Source organism: Panthera onca, chromosome A1 (genome assembly GCF_046562875.1).
Source record: "Panthera onca isolate mPanOnc1 chromosome A1, mPanOnc1 haplotype 2, whole genome shotgun sequence".
In the NCBI taxonomy this organism is placed as follows: domain Eukaryota; kingdom Metazoa; phylum Chordata; class Mammalia; order Carnivora; family Felidae; genus Panthera; species Panthera onca.
This window is the reverse complement of record NC_138339.1, coordinates 150,171,325-150,192,215: the sequence shown is the minus strand read 5'-3', so window position 1 is coordinate 150,192,215 and position 20,891 is coordinate 150,171,325. Positions and strand designations below refer to the sequence as shown.

Here is a 20,891-nt window from a genome sequence, read left to right as displayed (position 1 = left end):
CCAGGGGGCACCCAGCACACAGCACCCACTCTGTCAGGGACTGCCAGGGTTCCCAGGCCAGGCTTTCAGGCTGACAGCAAGCTCAAGCCCACCACAGGTTCACAGCCCAACTCCAGAGATTAGCAGCAAGAGAACTGTAGCCTCAGACCCTCTCCACCTCCATGCCTGGCCTTTCTTTCACACCCAACCCTCCCAGCTGTCATCTTCCGGTCATCTGCTTTCCTTCCTTTAGCCGATCCATTTCCTCTTGCCCAACCAGCCCTTTCCCTCAGTCCCTATTCTCCCTTCTTTTTCCTCCTTCCTTTTTCCCTTCTTTTTCCTCCTTCCTCTAGCCATCACCTCTCCACCCCCTCCTCCTGTGCTAGGACACAAACACATACACACAGTTTTTCGGACAACTTAGCCTTTATTTTTGAAAATAATTCTGTAGCTTCAACTTTCTTCCATGAACCGAGGTCAGGCCAGAAGCAAAAACACACACATTGCTCTCCAACTTGCCATCCTCATCCTAATCTGAGCAGATAAGGATATGCCCCGGAGACAGCGGAGGGAGGCAGGAGCCATCCTGTCTTGGCTGTTCTACCTCACCCTGGGAAGGCCACCAGAAACCACAACCTTTAGGGAGGAGCCTGTGCACCAAACCCCAGGGGAAAAGGGACACAAGGAGCTAATCTCTCTTCCACAAAGCCAGCATGAACCTCCTAGAGCAAAAGGGAAGGGATCAATTTTTAGAAAGGTCAGGATCCAGGAACAGAGTCTGTTTCTTTGAGGCAGGATGAGGGAGGTATGTCCCAGCACACCAAGGCTTTCCCCCTACCACCTTTCCCCCAACTTCTGCAGACAAACTGAGGAGACGTCTTGCTTTCCCCCTTCAACTTCTCATCTTAGAATCACAAATTGTTAAGCTGCAAGGAAAGAAGAGCAGAAAGGAGGTCAGGGATAAGGAGAAGGGTAGAAGAGAAATAAGAGTAGGTGGCAGTAAACCCTGAAAGCCTAACAGCTCCACCCAGACTCTGATGATGAAACCCCTTTGGTTAGTTTCATTTTGGCCACAGATAAGTCCCCTTTTCAAATAACCCAGCAACCCCTCAAATTGGGGGAAGGTAGGGGTGGGGAGCAGGTATAGGAGGTGAGCTCACACCCTGGCTGGAAGAGCCGGGACAGGGGAAAGAGAGCTGGTCAAGAGAACTAAAGTTGCTCACCTCTCTGCAGATGCTCTAGGAGAAAACCTGGAACATGGAAGTCTATGGCTCCAACATGCCCAAGTCTCTCCCCTACCACACGGTGGTTTCTTGCTTAATACTGCTCAACATATCCCAGGAAGTTTCCCCTGATGTGATCCACCCCCCTTGAGAATGGGAGAATAACCCTCACCTTATCCTCTGTGCTTCTGAATGCCACTCAAAAAAAGAAGAAAAAAAGAAAAAAAAAGATAAATGTACCCAGGAGAGACACACAGAGAGGGCGATGCAGCCTAAGGACACGGTCCCATCTCATCCCATGATATGGCAAGGAAGGAGCCCAGGAGGAACAGGCACCGCTAATTCCAGCTAGGATCATAGCCATCCCAGGTCTGTGGGGGAGCCAGGTGGACACGGCGGCCCCGGAATAGGAAGCTGACAATGCCCCGGTAGCCAGCCCTGGGAACACCAGACTTGAGGTCATCCATGACGCCCAGGGCTTTGGCAAAGGCCTTGAAGCTGTCCCTGCCTGTGTACTGCACCCGCACCTCCCCCAGCTCGTTCTGCTCACTGGTCCTCACTTTCTCCACCTGCAGCAGGGGAGCCCCATAGACACGGGCAAGGAAATCTCGGTCATAGGTCTCCTGCCGCAGATATGAGAGATCCAGCTGGGTGAAGGGCACGAAGTGCTGGTTCAGCTTGATGAACTTGAGGTGCTGGTCAAAGAACTGCCCGTGGCTTACACCCTTGCGGCCAAAGGTCATCGTTCTGGAGATTTCAGGTCGCACACAGGCCCGGCCCTGCCGCTGCTCAGGCCTGCGCATCCAATCATCCCAGAAGGCCCTGGGCCACTTGGGCTCCAGCTCGGCCCAGAGCTCAGCCAACAGCAGCCAGCCCAGGCCAGGAAAGAAGTCTGTGCGGTAGAGCAGCTCTGGCTTGCTCGAGTCCACCATCTGCTCCTTGCCATTGTCATTCCAGGCGGACACACACCAAAGGGAGGGGTCAGCCTTCAGCAGCGGGTAGGTGGCCTGGAAGTACTCGAAGAAGTCTGGCGCCACCTCCAGGTCATCCTCCACCACCACAGCTGCTGAGAACTTGAACCTATGGAAGACCTGGCCCAGTGCCCAGCGGTAGTGCCGTGCAATCTTATAGTAGCCCTGGAACTTGCGGTGGTCGGGGGGCACCGCAATGTTGCTCAGGTCTGGCTGCCGGATATGCGTGACAGCACTGCCATAGGAGGCGATGACCTGGGCTGTCTCCTCGTGCCCGCAGTCCTGGCTGACGATTATGGGGAAGTGCTCAGCCGAGGGCCGGTAGTGCAGCAGCTTGTCCAGGCAGCGCCGGACAGTGCTGCGGTCACAGGCAATGACCAAGATGGGGATCACGGCTGGTGGTGAGGACACAGGCACACGCGGTGGGATGGGTGGGGCAGCAGTGGGCACCCTCCACCTCTGGCTCCACCGAGCATGATGCTCCCTGATCTGCTGCAGCAGCCCCCTCTGCCTTTCCAACTCCACCTGCGCATCCTCGGCCAGGCGGATCACCTCGCGGGTGAGGCTGGCGGGATCATCATCCAGAGAACTGTCAGAGGGCAGCCGGCCAGGCGCTGGGCGTGTCCAGAAGAAAAGAAGCAGCAGGGCATTCCAGGCCACAAAGAGGATGGCGCCCCACAGCACAAGCCCTGCAGACTGCTTCTTCAGCATCCTGGCCCCCGAGGGGGTGGCAGGCAAGGGTGGGGCTCAAGGCTGCCCTTGGCTTGCCTAGTTCACTTCCACAGCTCTAGGGATGCTTTCTCTGGACCTCAGGATTAGGAAGCAGCCATGCACCTGAGAAGACAGAGAAAACCAATCTTCATCACAAAAGCATGGGGCTGTCCTAGGGGGAGGAATGCAGGATGGGAGAGGAGGGAGCCCAGGAGGTGGACTCCAGAGCTCTCTTAGAAAAGAACAGCCCATCTCCAAATCTGGGATGAATGGGGAAGGACAACATACTCTCCTCACTCCAAAAGGAGTCCATGTGTCCTCAGAAAAGCAATGTGGTTTGAAGGGAAAGTAGAAAGTGATGTTGTAAAGGAGGAAGCAAGGGAACCCCACTTTCCCTTCCATACCTGACAGATTTCATTTCCATCTTCCATCCAGAGTTTAGGGGCAGGAGTGGAGGGGAGACCATCTGACTCTCATTCCTCAAATCAAACTGCTCAATGATTATTGATTTAAAAACTCTAATATCACACCTCTGGGCTAAAATCAACACCCTACCTAAAAAGGAAGCACTAGAGACATTCCTACAAAGGTCAGGGGCAAACTAAGCTGCCCACCATGTATATGACTAACATTCTGCTATAGGGATCAGCCAATGTGAATGGGCTACAGAAGAAAAAAGCAGAAGTGGAAAAAGAAACATGACTATCTCTATTTATTGCTACTGTAAGAATATGCCTGGAAAACTGTAGAGAATTAATGATAAAACCACCCCAAACAACTGAATAACTGAGCAAAGTAGCAGGATATAAACATTAACATGCAAAAATAGGCTTCAGATAAACAAAAAATAACTCATTAGAAGAAACAATGGATGAGAAAATCCTATTTACCCTAGCCATGAAAATGATAAATTAAGAATAAACTTAAGAAATATTCAAAACCTACATGAACAAGATGATAGGTCCTGAAAGACACAAGAGGACTTAATATCCCTTGTTCTTAGTTATGACACCTCAACATCATCAAAATCTGAATAAAAATCAATTTTCTGGGAGCTAGACAAAATGACACTAAAGTTCATGGGAAAAAAATAAACATACAAGATCTAGAAAAATAATGAAAATGAGGTGTGAAAAAGAGACTAGCCCTACCAGCCATTAAAATACTACATATTACACAGCTTCTATAATTAAAACTATGTGAAAAATAAACTCAAAATGGATAAAGGACCTGAATGTGAGACAGGAAACCATCAAAACCCTAGAGGAGAAAACAGGAAAAGACCTCTCTGACCTCAGCCGTACCACCCCCAAAGGCAAGGGAATTAAAAGCAAAAATGAACTGTTGGGACCTCATGAAGATAAAAACCTTCTGCACAGCAAAGGAAACAATCAACAAAACTAAAAGGCAACCAACGGAATGGGAAAAGATATCTGCAAATGACATATCGGACAAAGGGCTAGTATCCAAAATCTATAAAGAGCTCACCAAACTCCACACCCAAAAAACAAATAATCCAGTGAAGAAATGGGCAGAAAACATGAATAGACACTTCTCTAAAGAAGACATTCAGATGGCCAACAGGCACATGAAAAGATGCTCAACGTCACTCCTCATCAGGGAAATACAAATCAAAACCACACTCAGATATCACCTCACGCCAGTCAGAGTGGCCAAAATGAACAAATCAGGAGACTATAGATGCTGGCAAGGATGTGGAGAAACAGGAACCCTCTTGCCCTGTGGGTGGGAATGCAAACTGGTGCAGCCGCTCTGGAAAACAGTGTGGAGGTTCCTCAGAAAATTAAAAATAGACCTACCCTATGACCCAGCAGTAGCACTGCTAGGAATTTACCCAAGGGATACAGGAGTACTGATGCATAGGGGCACTTGTACCCCAATGTTTATAGCAGCACTCTCAACAATAGCCAAATTATGGAAAGAGCCTAAATGTTCATCAACTGATGAATGGATAAAGAAACTGTGGTTTATATACACAACGGAGTACTATGTGGCAATGAGAAAGAATGAAATATGGCCCTTTGTAGCAACGTGGACGGAACTGGACAGTGTGATGCTAAGTGAAATAAGCCATACAGAGAAAGACAGATACCATATGTTTTCACTCTTATGTAGATCCTGAGAAACTTAACAGGAACCCATGGGGGAGGGGAAGGGAAAAAAAAAAAGAGAGAGAGGTTAGAGTGGGAGAGAGCCAAAGCATAAGAGACTCTTAAAAACTGAGAACAGGGGCGCCTGGGTGGCTCAGTCGGTTAAGCAGCCGACTTCGGCTCAGGTCATGATCTCGCGGACCGTGAGTTCGAGCCCCGCGTCGGGCTCTGTGCTGCCAGCTCAGAGGCTGGAGCCTGTTTCGGATTCTGTGTCTCCCTCTCTCTGACCCTTCCCCATTCATGCTCCGTCTCTGTCTCAAAAATAAATAAACGTTAAAAAAAAAAAAAAAAAAACTGAGGGCTGATGGGGGATGGGAGGAAGGGGGCGGTGGGAGGAAGGGGGGGGTGGGAGGAAGGGGGGGGTGGGAGGAAGGGGGGGGTGGGAGGAAGGGGGGGGTGGGAGGAGGGGGGTGGGAGGAGGGGGGTGGGAGGAAGGGGGGGTGGGTGATGGGTATTGAAAGGGGCATCTTTTGGGATGAGCACTGGGTGTTGTATGGAAACCAATTTGACAATAAATTTCATATATTTAAAAATAAATAAATAAATAAAACTATGTGATAATAGTAGGTAAATAGATTATCCAAAGGAATACAATTTAAATTACAGAAATAGATCCCAAAACATGTAGAAACCTAATATACGATACAGGTGATATTTAAAATTACTAGGGCAAAAAAATGTCTTATTAAGAGTGTTATAACAACTATATAGCTATTTGGAAAAATAAAATTACATCTGTGCAAAAGAATAACTTCCAAGTGGATTAGAGATCTAAATATAAAAAATATAACTATACAAGTGCTAGAAGAAAATACGGGTCAATTCCTCTATAACCTGGGTAGGGAGAAAGGCTTTCTAAGTATGATTCAAAATCTAGATGCAGTAATAAATAAAACATTTTTGCATGATAAAAACACCATTAGCCAAGTCAAAAGACAAACTGGGGAAGAATATCTGCAATATACACACAAATATACAAATAAAAAGCCAATACCCTAAGAGACAAAGAACTTTTACACTGAGGAGGTAAAAAGCCAAAACTCTGTCTTTAGACAAGGGCAACTCACAAAAAGATACTGAAATGGTCCTTACACATATGAAAAGATATTCAAGTTCACTTATAACAGAAAAATGCAAATTAAACTATATTAAGAATTTCTCACCTATCAGACACAAAAATTCAAACCCTTGTCCTTGTATTAAGAGTGTCAATTGAAAGACACAAGTTCTTAATTTTAATGATAATCAGTTATCAGGGGTTTTTATCTTTTATGGATCATGCCATTGGCATTGTATCTAAGAAATCTTTGCCCAAATCACATATATCTTTCCTTGTTTTCTTTTTTAGGTTTTATAGTTTTAGGTTTTACATTTAGGTTCATTTTGAGTTAATTTTTGTATATAGTATGAGGTATGGAACTAATGTCCTTTCAGAGCATTCTGGCAGTTTGTTAAAATGCTAAACAGAAGACAACCATACCACCAAGTCCACGCTTAGATATATAGTCAAGAGAAATAAAAACACATGTCCATACAAAAATTATCTGGAATGTTTATGCAGCTTTATTCATAATCGCCAAAAACTGGGAGAAACCCAAAGGCAATCAACAGAGGAATATGGATAAACAAATTGTGGTTTACCTGCAAAATGGAATAATATATAGTAATAAAAAGGAATAAACTACTGATACACACAACACATGGATTAATCTCAAAATAACTGTGATATGTGAATGGCCAAAAAAAGAGCACATACACTGATTCCACTTAAATAAATCTCCAGAAAATATAAAATAATCTATAATAGCAGAAAGCCAATCGATGGTTGCCTAGGCATGGAGACAATGAGGACAGTGAGGGGAGGTATCACAAAGGAACAAGAGGAAACTTTGCGGGTATGGATGCAATTTATTCTATGTCAATTATACCTCAATAAAACTTTTTCTTTAAAAAAAAAGGCAATATTGGGTTAAATGACAAAATTGGAATATAGACAAAGTATCAGTGTTGATCAACTGAGAGCCATACTGTGGTCATGGAAAATAATATCCCAATTCTTAGGTAAATTAGATTGAAGTAATTAGGAGAGCCAAGAAAGCAACTTCTCAAATGGTTCAGAACACAAATATCATGTATACAGAGAGAGAGAGAGAGAGAGAGAGAGAGAGAGAGAGAGAGAGAGATCAAATGCAACAAAATGCTAATAGGTGAATCTGAGTAAAGGGATTAAAAGTGCCCTTATACCATTTTAATTATTGCACCTTTTTTGTAAGTTTGAATTTATTTCCAAATAAAGTTTCTTAAAATCGATATGGGGACATGGCCCAAAGTTCTGACTAGCTTTGTCCAATATAGCCCAAGTTAGGCACACCAGTAGGGGCAACTAAAACAATCCCTTTGTCCTGAACTCCCTAATCATTCAATGACATGTATCACACACCTGCTGTCTGCCAGGCTTTGGGAAGGGACTGGGACACACATCTTACAAGAAAAAGGCATGGTCCTACCAACCCTCTCACTCTATCAGAACCCACTATTTGGAAGAATCTACCACACCCTCCAATTCCCAGGTAGCTGCCATAACAATCCACACAACTCTGTCCCTGGCCTTCCCACTTCTGGTCTATACCCTTCACATCCTAAAGCTTCAGGTATGTGCCCTCTTGTGCCCTGCTGCTCTGCCAGCTACCCCTTGCCTCACAGCCACCAAAAAATCTGGGCTTCTCTGCTAGTTACCCTTTGCCTCACAGCCACCAAAATCTCAGATTCCAGATCTCATCTCTGTACTTCTGGGCTCTTGAGCAGGCAGATCCAGTGTTAAAGGACCAAAGTATTGATCCTGAAGGGTCTCTAAAGGAACCTAGATTCTGTCTCCCTTCTGGGGGGACTACCCCAGTCCCTGCCAGCACCAGCACCACATGTTGTCCTCTGAGAAACCATCTACCCCACAACTCCATAGCACCAGTCTCCTCAGAAAACTCAGGTCCATTTCCGTTTTACTGTATCATTAAATTCCCATGTTGTCAGTGCTCATATACAAATCAAGGTTTCCTAGAAAAAGAGAGAGACAACAGATTTCCAGTTTCTTCCTTGCTGCCACAATGTGGTCCATGTTGGAACTTTCCCTCCAATCTTACGGCCAGGATTCCCTATCCCCCAAATAGGGAGGTATTTCTCCTGCCTCCTAACTGACTAGGCAGGAAAAGTCTTTAGATAAAGGGATGGAGGAAGGAAAAGAGACTGAATTCTATCATCTGAAATGTTACCTCAAGGCTGGAGGAGCAGAACCATCTCTGACTTATCCATGAGCCACCTCAGACCAGTAAGCTCTCAGACTGGTGTAAAACCCCAAGGGACACCATCCTCACAACCCTGCAGATGACAAGTAAAAGCCTTCACTCTTCTCCAGACATGGGGAATTAGGTGGCCCACATCCACTTCCAGAGGCCTCTGCTCACCTAACCTTCTAAGCCATGCAGATCAAAGCAATTTTCTCAGTCCCTCAGAGGACTGGATTCTTAGCAAATCTGTAAACATTAAGAGTGGCTGGATAGCCCACAGGAAACCGCTGTTCCAGTCCAGTCCAGGCCTCTACTTTAGCCCTCAGGCCTTAGTTTGCCAGACTATGACCATTTTTTCTAAATTGTAAAACAGAACTTGTTCCTCTTTCCATAAGAGAACACAATACCCCTATTCCCAGACTCCACTGCTTCTCTACACAAACTTACCCAGAGTCCCAGAGCAGTTTCCTACTGCTTCTCCACATATCTCCAGGACAGGATCCTCTGCTCTATATGGAAGTTAATGAATGGTGTGTGCATACACAAGCACATGCACTCCCCAGGAGCTGGCTGTGACTGAGGGGTGATAAAGCACCAAGGGCCAGCCCAGCCTGTAGCCAGCAAGCCCACACACTCATCCAGAAAGTGCCGCTCTCAGTCCTACCATCAGGAGTAACAAGGGCAAGCCAAACAGCTCAGGGCAATGTGTGGTACCACCCCATGTTTCTTCACATCTCTAAAACTCAATCTTCTCACCTCTAATATGGAAATAATAATAATAATAAGATAGGAATCAATCACTGGGTTGCCGTAAGGATTGGGTGAGATAATCTGCGTCAAGTATTTAGAACAGTGCCCAGTTGTGATATAAATGCTAACCACTTATTCCTCTGTTCCCTCTCTAGCTGGCTGGCTCTCTTTGCTCCACTCTACTACATCCTTCTGGGCTACAAACACATAAGCCTGCCTCAGGGCCTTTGCACGTACCTGTATGACTGGTCTGATCTTCCCTCTCTCCTTCACTTGGTGTACTCTGACTCATGTCTCTGCCAGGGAAGGTATCAGACAATATGAAGTCTATCTCCCCTTCACAAACACTGACATCAGTGCAATCTCTTGCTCAAGATCTATAAAGTTCCCTCAGCTACAAGCTATTCAGGATGGGACCAGCTCCCCCACTGCAGCCAAGCAGCTGTGCTAGGATCTTGGACCATCAAGAGATTTGCCGATGACCTAAAAAGTGACTATTGTGTGGATGTCACTCACCCACAATTCCTTAACTGCCATTCCCAAGCCCAAAAAGCACCAAAAAATTGAGTTTTCTACACTCATTTGGCAGTAAAACCTTTGGTGAAATCTGATGTGATCTAATGTAAGACTATTTATAGCATTTATTTATCTCATTTAGTGAGACTATTTATACATTTTGCCACAGAAACCAAAATGTTGGATTATGGTGTGCTGTTCCACATTTTATACTACATCATAAACATACTAGATCATCTTTTTAAAATCCAAAAAAATCCTGAATTCTGAAACATATCCAGCCCAAGCATTTTACAATTATGAAAATGTAAGAGACAGCTACTCATTCACTGCCATAGTTCCATTTCAAGCCCACAAACCTTTAAATTGAACCCTCTTTCCTTATGAAATACTGTTTTAAGCCTGAACTCTTGATATAGTTTCTCAGCTAGTTTACCCATCGCTAATCTCACTTCCCTCTAAGCAACCTTCCCAAAAGCAACAGAGCATCCTTCTTAAAGTGCACACCTCGTCACAACACTAACCTGCCTTAAAAACCATCAGAAGCTACCACTGCCCACAGAAAACTCAAATTCATTATGACATGCAAGGCCTTCACAGAAAATTATCTCAAACATCCTTTTTTCAACCTCACCTCCAATCCCTAACCCTATGAACCCCACACTCTGGCTTCAGCAAGCTACTTACTTCCCCCAAAGAGTACACTTGTATGCGCTGCAGTCTTTGCTCCAGCTGTTCTTCATCTTGAGACATTACCTATGGCCCCAGTGCAAGCACTCAACACATCCATAACATCCCAGGCAGAGCCAGCCAGGCCTTCCCACGACTACACTCACACCACACTCTCTCCACACCTCCTGTTTCTCCCCTCCACACTGTAACAAAATCTGTGGTTGTGCTTACGTGCCTCTCACCTTACTCCTTAGGAAAAAGTCTCTGTGACCTCTAAGCCTATTACAACTCTTGGCACATGTATGAGGTTCAAGTGGCTAGATGGGGGACTGCTTGCATTATTAGCTAGATCAGGGAGAAAGAAGACCAAACCAGCAGCACAAGACTGAAGGATTCCATTTTCCAAAGATGATCACCACATAACCCATCCCACATGCTTTTCTTACAAAGATGTAATGCCATTCCTCCCACTAGAGGTGGGGGAGATGGGGTCTATGTTCCCTCTCTTTGATCTGTGACTATGGAGAAAGTAACCATACATGATTTGCAAAACTAGTCCATGAAAGGCAATAGTTTCCACCTGTTGCTCCTGAGATGCCTGCTGTTTGAATGCAGCCATAATGATTAGAGGAAGCCCAAGCCACATGGACAGGACACCTATAGGTATTCCAGCTCACAACCCAAACTAAGGTTCTAGTAGACAGCAAGCATCTGAAAGGTTTGATCCCAGCCCTGGCCACATCTGACTTCAACTGCATAAAAGACCATGACCAAGAACCACATAGCTAAGATAGGAATAAAATGATTCTGTTGTTTTAAGCTTTAATATTTTGATGTGATTTGAGATACAGCAAAAAGTATCTGAAATAATGAGTAAAAGAGAATCTAAGTAGCTTTGATAAGCACAGCCCAGTGTTCTTCCTGTCCTCTGTGCTCACGCCCCAAGTCCAAGTTGAGGCCTGCCTCAACTCATATTCCTTTCCTTATTAGAAGCTATTGTTGAATAAAAACATTTAATGGCTTAAATCAATAGCAATCATTTATTCTCTCTCATAGTTCCAACAGGTCAGGAATTTGGACAGTGAAGCACAGAGGAGATGACCTGTCTCTACTCCATGATGTCTAGGACCTCAGCTGGAAGACTCAAAAAGCTGGGGCCTGGCTTAAAGGCTTATTCTGTCACATGTCTGCAGGTTGATGTTAGCATGGTTAACTGAAGTGCTGGCTGCAACACCTCCACGTGGCCTCTTCACGTGGCCTGGGTTTCCTCTGAACTTGATGGCTGGGTTCCAAAGATGAGTGTTCCAAGAAAGAGTAAACCAGGTGAGACTATATCCTTTTCATGATCTAGTCTTGGATCACTTCTGCCTACTCATAGGTCAGAAGAATCATGACTGCCTCCCCATTTACTCAAAGGGAAAAAACCACAGATCCCACCACTGGTGGGTGAGAACAAAGTCCAACTGTAACAACAAGTGGAATGGGATATTGATGGGGTGACTATTTTGGGACAAAACAATCTGCCACACCTTCCTTTTCTAAAATAGAACAATAGTCTTTTTAACCCTGACCCAAGTTCCTGAGGTTCTGTTATTAATGACATTTGCCTGCAAGGCACAGAAATCAAAATTAGTTTTGATTTGCTAGAATTTTTACACTCTTTTAGCCAAGTGACACATCTGATCCACACTACCAAGTACAAAGACATCTGCACTGTGGTGCAAGATGAGTGAGCATTTTGGGTGTATAAAACCCTCAGCAGGCTATAAGCAGATCCCACCAATCCCTATGGGTCTCAATTTCTTCCTCTGAAGGACTGCCTAGAAGCTGTGAGATCCCTAACACTCTGATTGCATGGTATTACCTCTGTAGCTAGTCCTCCATCTCTGGCAAAAATATCCCTTAAACAGCAGAACACCGGATAGTCAACTTCTCTTTGTGAGCAATAATGGAGAAGTCATACTTAGATTTAAAAAAGTATGCAAGTTGAAGGAATGTTGACAGGCTTTCCCTTCTATCTTTATCTTGCTTAGTATGTTAAAAAGCACTGCCTAAAAAACCCAAAGGATAGAATACACCACAGATAATGGAGACCAAACTGAATTTCATTATGAGCCCTCTGCTAGACTCTTGCATCATGTATAAGGCTCCATAATTTCACAAGAAATGAAAAGAAGTCAGAGAAGATACACTAAGTAATTCAAGAACTTACAGAATAAGACCTAGGAGGAAGGGATGCGAGTTATTCATCCTGAAAAAGAAAACACTAAAAGTATGATGTTGGTGTAGCAAAAAGCATGATGGCCTGGGAAACCAGGTAACCTTGGGCAGGTCACTTGACCCACTTGTTCCTTGGTTCCCATAATTTGAACAGGGATAGAGTTGATTTGGCTCTTCTCCACTTTCCCTGGTTTCTAATGATGAAAAGGACAGCAACAATCTCCTCAATGTCCCAAACAGGAAATTAGTTTAACTTGTCACATAGGCCATTGAGGTTAAGCATAACTACAATACTAACTCTGAGAGAAGGACACAGAAGCAGGAATCCAGGAGAGCGCAATGGTCTCCAATAATGGGGTCAGACAGGGGTGATTCACAATGAGAGGCAGACTCGGGATGTAAGCATCTAAGAGAAAAGGCTCCGTGGTCTGAAAACTATTACAAACGACAGAAAATAAAGCTGCATCTCTCATTTGGGGACGACCTAAAGCAAAGAGTAATTAAACAGGCCACAGGATCAAGGGTTAACCAAGGTGGAGCCTCACCCTGGGGCTCACTGTTCAGTACAAACACAGATCAGCTGGCCACACAGCCCCTCTGCTCCACAGTTTATAAGATTCGGGGGAGAGGGGGGGAAGGCCTGCACGTCTCAGGAGGCCCCAACTCCACACACGTGAGCTAACAGGAGGAAAAAGTTTTCTTTCCAGTTTACGTATTTTCACATTGTGTCAATTCTTCCTGGAGGCTGAGGAGAAAGAACCCTAGTGGAAGGGACGCTGGGTGGGGATTGGGGAAAGGCCACCTCCCATTGCCGCTCCCCAAACCCTCTGCAGCAATCCCACCCCCTCTGGCCATGCACCCACGTACGCCCTAAGGCCGAGTTTCACAACCGCTTCCCTCCCGGTGGAGCCTGCCCGCCCTCCCTCCAACAGCTGGAGGCCCGGATTCCGAGAGCGGAACGCGGAGTTCGACTTCCCGGCTAGAGAGGGGTGCGCGACCGAAACCCGGGGCGGGCCGGGCCAAGTCCTCTCTGAGGCTCCCGGGCACCAGGGCTGTCGGGGAACACGAAGTGCTCGGAGAGGAGCAGCTTCTCAAGCCGGGACCTGAACTCCTGGAGCGCCCTCTCCACTCCCGCGGGGCCTCCTTCAGTTGGACCTCCATGCCCTCCCTGGGACAAGCCTCAGAGCGGACAGACGCCGACGTTTCAGGCCCCTACTCACCAGGTCCTCCCAACTTCCCGGCCCTGAACCTGGACCGCCCCGGGGCGCGGGGAACAATCCCGGTGCCCCGGCGCGTTCCAGGCGCTCGCGCGGGTGCCGGCGCCTTCCTCCCGGCCGGCCCTTCCTACACGAACCGGACCCGCCCGCCGGGCGAGCAACGTGGCCCTTCCCCGGTAAGGGCGGGACGGGGAGGGCCGAGGGGCGGGACCCGCCGCCCTCACTCGCCAGCGGCCCCTTTTTCCCGGGCCCGCCTCCTCCCTCCGCCCGACTCTTAGCAATCACCCTGGATTTCCTCAGAACTTGATGGCTGAGCATCCCAAGTTTTCCGAGGTTCTGAACTTCAGGAGGCCCTGTGTTGGCATCTGTTACCACAGGGACCTTCCCTTCTCCCAATCGCAATCCCACGGGTCCCCACCCACACCTTCGGACCCCTCCAGTGGAGACGTCTGGAGTCTTCCCCTTCGCAGCCCCAGAGCTTGGAGCCTCATGGAATTGAAGGGGAAAGCCCTGGCTAAGGTAAGGCCAGGCAGCCGGAGGGTGCGTTCACCAAATCCAAGGCCAAGCGTCTGGGGCCAGCTCTCAGCAACCTGCTCAACGCTGGCTTCCGGGAAGGAGGAGTTGGGGGCAATAGGTCACAGGGTGGAGGGCTATGAGAACAAAAACCAGGGTGCCAAAAAGGAAGCCAGAGAGGAAACACCTGCTGCCAAAAGCAGAAGAGGGCCAGCTGTTGTTTCTTTTCTTTTTTTCTTTTTTAAATACTTCCATTTTGTTGTTTTTTTCCTTTCGAGGTGGGGAATGAGAGCTGTTAGTTCTAAGTACAAGAGCAGAGACAGACTTGTTCCTGGGGTAAGAACCATCAGACCTAAGGAGTAAAGGACTTAATCACAGGATTTTGTGGTAGCCCTGTGAAAGGGGGTGAGGGAGCACCCTGGAAGAGCCTTGATGTCTGTATCTGACCCTGGGAAGTGAGGGTGGAGAACTTAGAACTACTGGCTACTCAAGCACATGACTTTTCTGAAAAGGACTGAGTCCAGGGCCAGCCCTACCATGTGACCAGGACACACTCTGCAGGCAACAGGCCCTCCCCCCAACCACTTCCCTCCTGTGTTCCAGAGCACATAGCAGGCAGAAACTTAGCAGTGTGTAGTTACTGACTGATTTTGCTAACTTGTTTCTACATGAAACTAGGAATTACCAGGGTTCTCGAGAAACAAAAAGGCAGGGCATGCCCAAAAGGCACCCCATGCCTGGGGCTGAGGAAATAAACCAACTGCACAGAGGCCTCCTCATGAAGGACCCTCCTAGAAGCTCTGAAGAGTGTACATTAATCATTCTATTCTTCAGATCAAGAGTGTGAATATCAAGGGTAAGTGACAACCAGCTGACAGTTGCAAGACCTAGTGAGGAGCATGGCCATGTTTTAAACCCAGGCATCCCTGCCTCCATAGCTGGCACTCATTCCTTCCTATCATGCTCCCTTGCTCTGAGATGGCTGTGTGTCCAACAAGACAAGTGCACAGTGGGGCAGGAGGGAAGTCCTGGTAGAAGCAATTGGAGACTAGCCTGAAGGAGCAAAGTGAGAAAAGAACTGACACCTCAGAGGCTGGACATGCGTGTATATGCACGTGCGCGCGCACGTGTGTGTGTGTGTGTGTGTGTGTCTAAGGATTCCAGCTGAGCTGATTTCATGGACCATGGTAGGAAATGCAAGCCCACGCTCATGTGCCAGCCAGCAGCCATGGTCTCTGCACTTCTGCCCTCTCTTTGTTTTCCTCATGAAGGGAGTTGGGGAATATGGAAGGCCTACACACTCACACTCCATGTCAAAGTAAGAAGGAAAAGGATAATTCCTAAAACTGTAGAAAGTTGGGAAACACTGGTTTGCAGATCCAAGATATCAGGAGCTAAAATCACCCTCCAGGACAAAGGACACAGTGGGATGCTGAAAGGTAGGGCAGACCAACCAGCCCACGAGATGTCACATTCCCACCTCTAACAATAATCCTTCTCTATCTAAGGCAGCTCAATGGGGAAAAGAATGGGGGACTGTTTGTGCACTATAACTCACACCCAGTGACTACTGTCCTTTGTTGAAATTCCAAGGCTCACAGGAAGATCTTAGGGTAGAAATTCCACAACTGCAAAAGAACTGTCCCAAGCAGAAAGAGCCTGGTTAGTAAATTGGGATGGGCTGAATTCTTGGATGAAAACAAGAGAAAACATTTGGTATGGGAGGCAAGAAGCCAGGGTGGTAAGTGCCAAGTTGACCTGGGAAAAAAGGCCCAGGCTTTTGATGGACATTTCATGAGGAGGTACTATGGAGGAGATAAAGGGCAGAAATAAGGAGATAGGTGCCTGGATTCTGGGAATGAAACTGGGATTCGAATATCTGAAAATGGAAGAAATCCAAAGATCTGGTCACAAGATAAGAGAAAATTAGAAGGGAAAATACTGTATCCTGCCCACCCCTACTACCTCCAAAAGAGGACTGGAGAGATAAAGAGAAGGAAGTGAAAATTATTCCAACTTCCCTCCCAGAAACCATGCCTAAGATATCCTGAAACTTTTTACAATTTGGAAAGAATTCATGCTCTGAACTTAAGACCGATCTTTGCTGGAAACCATCAGAAGAAGTAAAATCAAAGTTTTAAATCAGTGTTGTGTCTGTTTTTCCCTCTCCCCTTCTCACAACATTCCCACTCCCCATGGAGACCTAGAAACACAGCTCATCAAGATCAATGACCAGTCAGCAATGTCTGTGAAATGGAACTTTTGGTTAGCTCTATGCAATTCCTTTTGGAAGACAGAATGGTATAAATAAATTCAGTTAAAACACACACACAACTTTTAGTTAAGTCTGTCATTAAGTCTTAAGGTCCTGGCTAAGTGGCCTGAGCATCCTGGTAACCCTATGAGAAGGCCAATGGCTGTCTCATGACAGGATCAGGCAGAGCACAGGACTAGTGCTTTCAGTGGAAATGACGGGAGAGGAATTCTGGCTCAGTCTAGGGAGGAAATATGTCTTACCAGAGAGGCTGTCTGAAAGGGCACTGAATTCCCCTCCCTGAAAGTTTACAGCAGAATCCAGATGGCCCTTGACAGGTCGGATGCTGTAAAAGCAGCACAGAACTGGGCAGGGGATTACAGGGTCTGCCTCTCCACACTTAGGCAAACCCTTTGTGCTCAGGACTTCTGCAGCTTCCCCTTACATACAACTGGGGAAATAATCCCTGCTCTCTCTTCCTCACAACAATGTGGTGATGGAAAACTGACACAATAGCCTGGACATTTCACATAACATCACTACAAACACAGCACAACTCTGTGGTACTTTAAGTGTTTCGAAGCACTCACAGGCCTTCCAGGTAAGAAGAGGGCTGCAGACGCATCCTGGGACCACATATCCCTTGCAAAGACTGGCATCAGGAATTTGCTGGGCCAAGTTGAAGGAGGTGACATGCCACCCTGAAATCCAGACCTTCTAAAGTAGAAGCTCGGCCTGAAAGGGGCTGCCCCAGAGAAGGAACAGCTCACTACTGGGGGAAGGCAGGCAAGAAAGAAAGGACAGGAAAAAAGAAACTAACTTATAAATACAGGATTTTCAGCTTGCAAATGAACCTAGTTATTGCCTCCAGCCCCCAATGAATGTGAGGTTCAGGTGGTTACACAGCCAGTAAGAGGCAAAGAGATGCTAGAAGCCAAGCTTCCTGCCCCACAACCAGGCCATTATACCCCACTATCTATCAAAATTCCCAACACATCTCCTTTCTGTTTGTTGTCGCTGTGAAAAGCAGGTATCTGGCATAGATAAACTGGAGTTCAAGGTAGGAAAGGGAAGGAGATAAGAAGGTAATTATGAACAGGTTTGCTTTAAGTGGAAACGGAGCCTGCAAAAATATAAAGGACTAAGAGATAACAGTCTGAAAAAACTGTCATCTAAAAGAACAGGAGAGGGGCACCTGAGTGGCTCAATCAGTTAAGTGGCCACTCTTGTTCACCACTCAGGTCATGATCTCACAGTTCATGGGATTGAACCCTACATCAGGGTTCCATGCTGACAGTGTAGAGCCTGCTTGGGATTCTCTTTCTCCCTCTCTCTCTGTCCCTCCCCTGCTGATGCTCTCTCTCACACACACAATAAATAAACTTTAAAGAAAATAATAAAGTGGGAAACAACACCTTCTTTAAAAAAAAAAAAGAGCAAGAGAGAATACCAGGATATGGCAAAGGAAGAAAAGGCCAGTACTTACTCCAAGAAATGGAGCTCAGTCTCCTAAATACACACTTGGCCCTTAGATTTATCTTTCCTCCACCCCTCTTTAATCTGCTACCTCAAAGAGGCACACTTATCATAAGTGTGGAGAACCCTGAGGGCTAGAATCCCTCAATCACCTTTGCCACTTGATGATTCAGGTATTGTTTAAGAGCAACAGGATGAGACATTCAGGGTAGGCTTTTAATTGAGGACATCCAAGGCTTTTACCAGTACACTAATTCAATAAAAGAGCAGAATTCCTAATTCAGAGGGTTTTTTTGTATATAACAATTATGCAAGCATTATCAAGCAATGTCAATGGTACTATTTCATAAGTACATGGCCCTGGATACTTTCCAAAATCTATCATTTCGTTTGCTCCCTGTAACAACCTGTGAGGGACCTGTAAAGTTACTTATCTCCATCTTGCAGGTGAACAGAACACTGGCAGAGCTTAAACCAACATATCTAGGGTTGCACACTAAGAAAGCAAGAGCTAGAACAAAAATCCAACTGATCTCAAACCTGTGTTCTGTCCCTGTTATCTGCATGAGATTTCATGGTCTAAACACCTTATAGGGGGAGAAGGAAGAAAGACAACTTAGGAAGTTATCTAGACCATTTTCTACCCTCCCCCTCAAAGGCAGTTCTATTCAATTAGTTCCCCAATACACAGCAGCCTCCTTCTGCCTGGGTAATCCGTTCTAGTCTTATTTAGCCCTAAATGTGTTGACTCAGTGTTCAAAAGACTCTTATAGATAATCTAACCAAGCCTCTCTTCAGAAGCTGAAATTATTTTCATGTTCTCCTGGGCCTGACTTCACAATTGCCATTGCCTACAACCCCTTACAAGATACTCCTTCTGCCTGGGTGAAGAGAGGCTGGGAACAGCCTCTCTAAGAGAGTGAAAGAGAGGTGAAGCTTCCTCTGTACCCATCAGAGTAAGGGTTCTCATCAGGCACTTCATAAATGGCAGCATCCCCAGACTTGCCCTCACTCAACATTTTCTGCACAAAAGCAGTAAGACACCAAGTGGGAAGTGAGACAAGAACCTTACCTTTCTTCTCTTCTCTCAGCTGCTCCCCTGGAGATCATCAAACCCCCTTCCAGTACTCCATTTCAAAAACTTTGAATCCCAAATCAGATACACCAAACAAAGTGCAGCTTCTCTCCTGTTATCCAGGTCCAAAGTCCATGGCTGAGTGGACTCTGAGGGGGAGGAGTCTGGGGGGGAAGGGGTATGTCCAGGCCCCTCCCCCCCCAATGCAGGGTTCAGTGTCCCTCCCAGGGGTCTGTTACATTCCTTCATTCAGCTGGCTTATTAAGCTCAGAGTCTGGTGTTGGGCAGATCCCAGGTTCTATCCCATCTCTTGCTCAGGGAAGGGAAGTCATCCACTGTGAGGACTGGCCTTTCTGTCTTCTGCTGGGGTTCATGAGAAGAAACAGGCCATAGAACCAGCATGGCCAGAAGGCTGATTTCAGTGTTAACCTGTGGAATATTTAAACATTGTGACACTCTCTAATCTATTATATGCCCAAATGGATTCCTAAGACTTCTTAACTATTCTTTTACTCTGCTCTATCATCAAAATACCAAAAGCACTAACAATGCATGTAGATGGTCTTCTAAGAAATATAGAAAAGAACATCCTCCTCCCAGCTCCTGTCTTGTTATTACCATACACTAATCTCCTACATCTCCCAAGCTTCTTAGAGTGTTCAGTGTTTTCATCGTCCAGCTCTCCCTGAATGAACTAAATCCATTCCAGACCTAGATGCTGGCACCTTCCCCATGCATTCTTTGCTCTTTTCCCTTCACCCTCGCCTCCCCCTCTGCATCCAAAACTGTGCCAGGGATGGAATTCCCAATCTCAGTCAAACTCCTTCCCGAGGCCACTGAGAGCACTCTCCTGGAACAGAGGCCTGAGTCCTGCCAGCAATAGCTGCACAGTGTTCTAATTTTGCAGTCCGGAAGCCCACCCGCGTCGCCCCCTCTCTTCTAAGTTTATTCTAAACACACACACGCGCGCTCACACACACACACACACACACACACACACACACACACACACACACACACCGGTCGCCCCCTCCCTTCTAAATTTATTACTAAACACACACACACACACACACACACACACACACACACACACACACACACACCCTTCCTTCCTGTAGGGGCGTGGCGTTCACATGAACCCCCCCGCCCCCAAAATTTAACTCCTCCCACCCTCCTCCTCGGAACCCAGTGCTCCGCATTCAATGAGGAAGGGAGTGACACAGCGACCCTCTCTAGACTCTGACACCCACCTCTCTGCCGCCCGGACGACCCTCGCCCAATCTGCGCTAAGTTGTTACCTGGATCCCTCCCGCCCGGTCTTAGCAGGAAGCCTCGGCCCTCCCGAGAGCAGAGTCCAGGCCCCAGGTTAGGTCCCGAAAGCTGGCCCAGGCCCCACCCCCTCGACCCCCGGCGGCCAGGCCCTCCCCTCGCGCTCCTTTCCCCCCCTCCCACCATCCGCCGCAGCCACTTCCGCCCGTCCTCCGGAAGTGAGCGAGAGGCAACTGCCACCTCCCCACATCCCGCCTTGTTCTTCCACCACACCCCCCTTGCTCCCGCCTATCACCACCGCCACCACGGGAGCGCGGGATGTTGGTCTGCAGGGTTTGAAGCTGTTCTGCAGTCACTGTGAATAGGACCGGAGACGAGGTGTGAGCAGGACCGAGTCTGGAAGAGAACAGAGATGAGGGCCAAAGTAGCTGCCCTGCAAGAAGGGGCGGGGCAGAGAGTCCGGCGAAGGGATGGGGCGCGCGTCACTTCGAGCCTCGTGGTAAGAAGAGCGCATGCGTCACGACGCCTCGGCCTGTCGCGAGAGTAGAAGCCGGTGGGCCTGGCGGGGTAGGACTTGGGCAGGAAGGGGGTGG

General features: G+C 47.1%; 1 protein-coding gene across 6 annotated transcripts; it reads right to left on the bottom strand.

The window, feature by feature from the left end:
• Positions 1 to 386: 386 nt before the first annotated feature.
• MGAT1 (alpha-1,3-mannosyl-glycoprotein 2-beta-N-acetylglucosaminyltransferase) lies at positions 387 to 20,716 on the bottom strand. 6 transcript variants are annotated; one of them, XM_060636502.3, is made up of 3 exons: positions 20,597 to 20,716; positions 19,027 to 19,458; positions 387 to 3,007 (listed from the first exon to the last, which is right to left on the bottom strand). In XM_060636502.3, exon 3 carries the CDS (start codon positions 2,882 to 2,884, stop codon positions 1,541 to 1,543), a length of 1,344 nt encoding a protein of 447 aa, XP_060492485.1. In that variant the 5' UTR covers positions 2,885 to 3,007; positions 19,027 to 19,458; positions 20,597 to 20,716; the 3' UTR covers positions 387 to 1,540. The 6 variants fall into 6 exon arrangements, with proteins under 6 accessions (XP_060492485.1, XP_060492483.1, XP_060492481.1 ...); XM_060636500.2 differs by having other exon boundaries at positions 20,594 to 20,710; XM_060636498.2 differs by lacking the exon at positions 20,597 to 20,716 and adding an exon at positions 20,328 to 20,439.
• Positions 20,717 to 20,891: the final 175 nt, after the last annotated feature.

Excerpts from the sequence above, each read along its gene's own strand:
- MGAT1 (XM_060636502.3), bottom strand. The coding sequence starts at position 2,884 with ATGCTGAAGAAGCAGTCTGCAGGGCTTGTGCTGTGGGGCGCCATCCTC.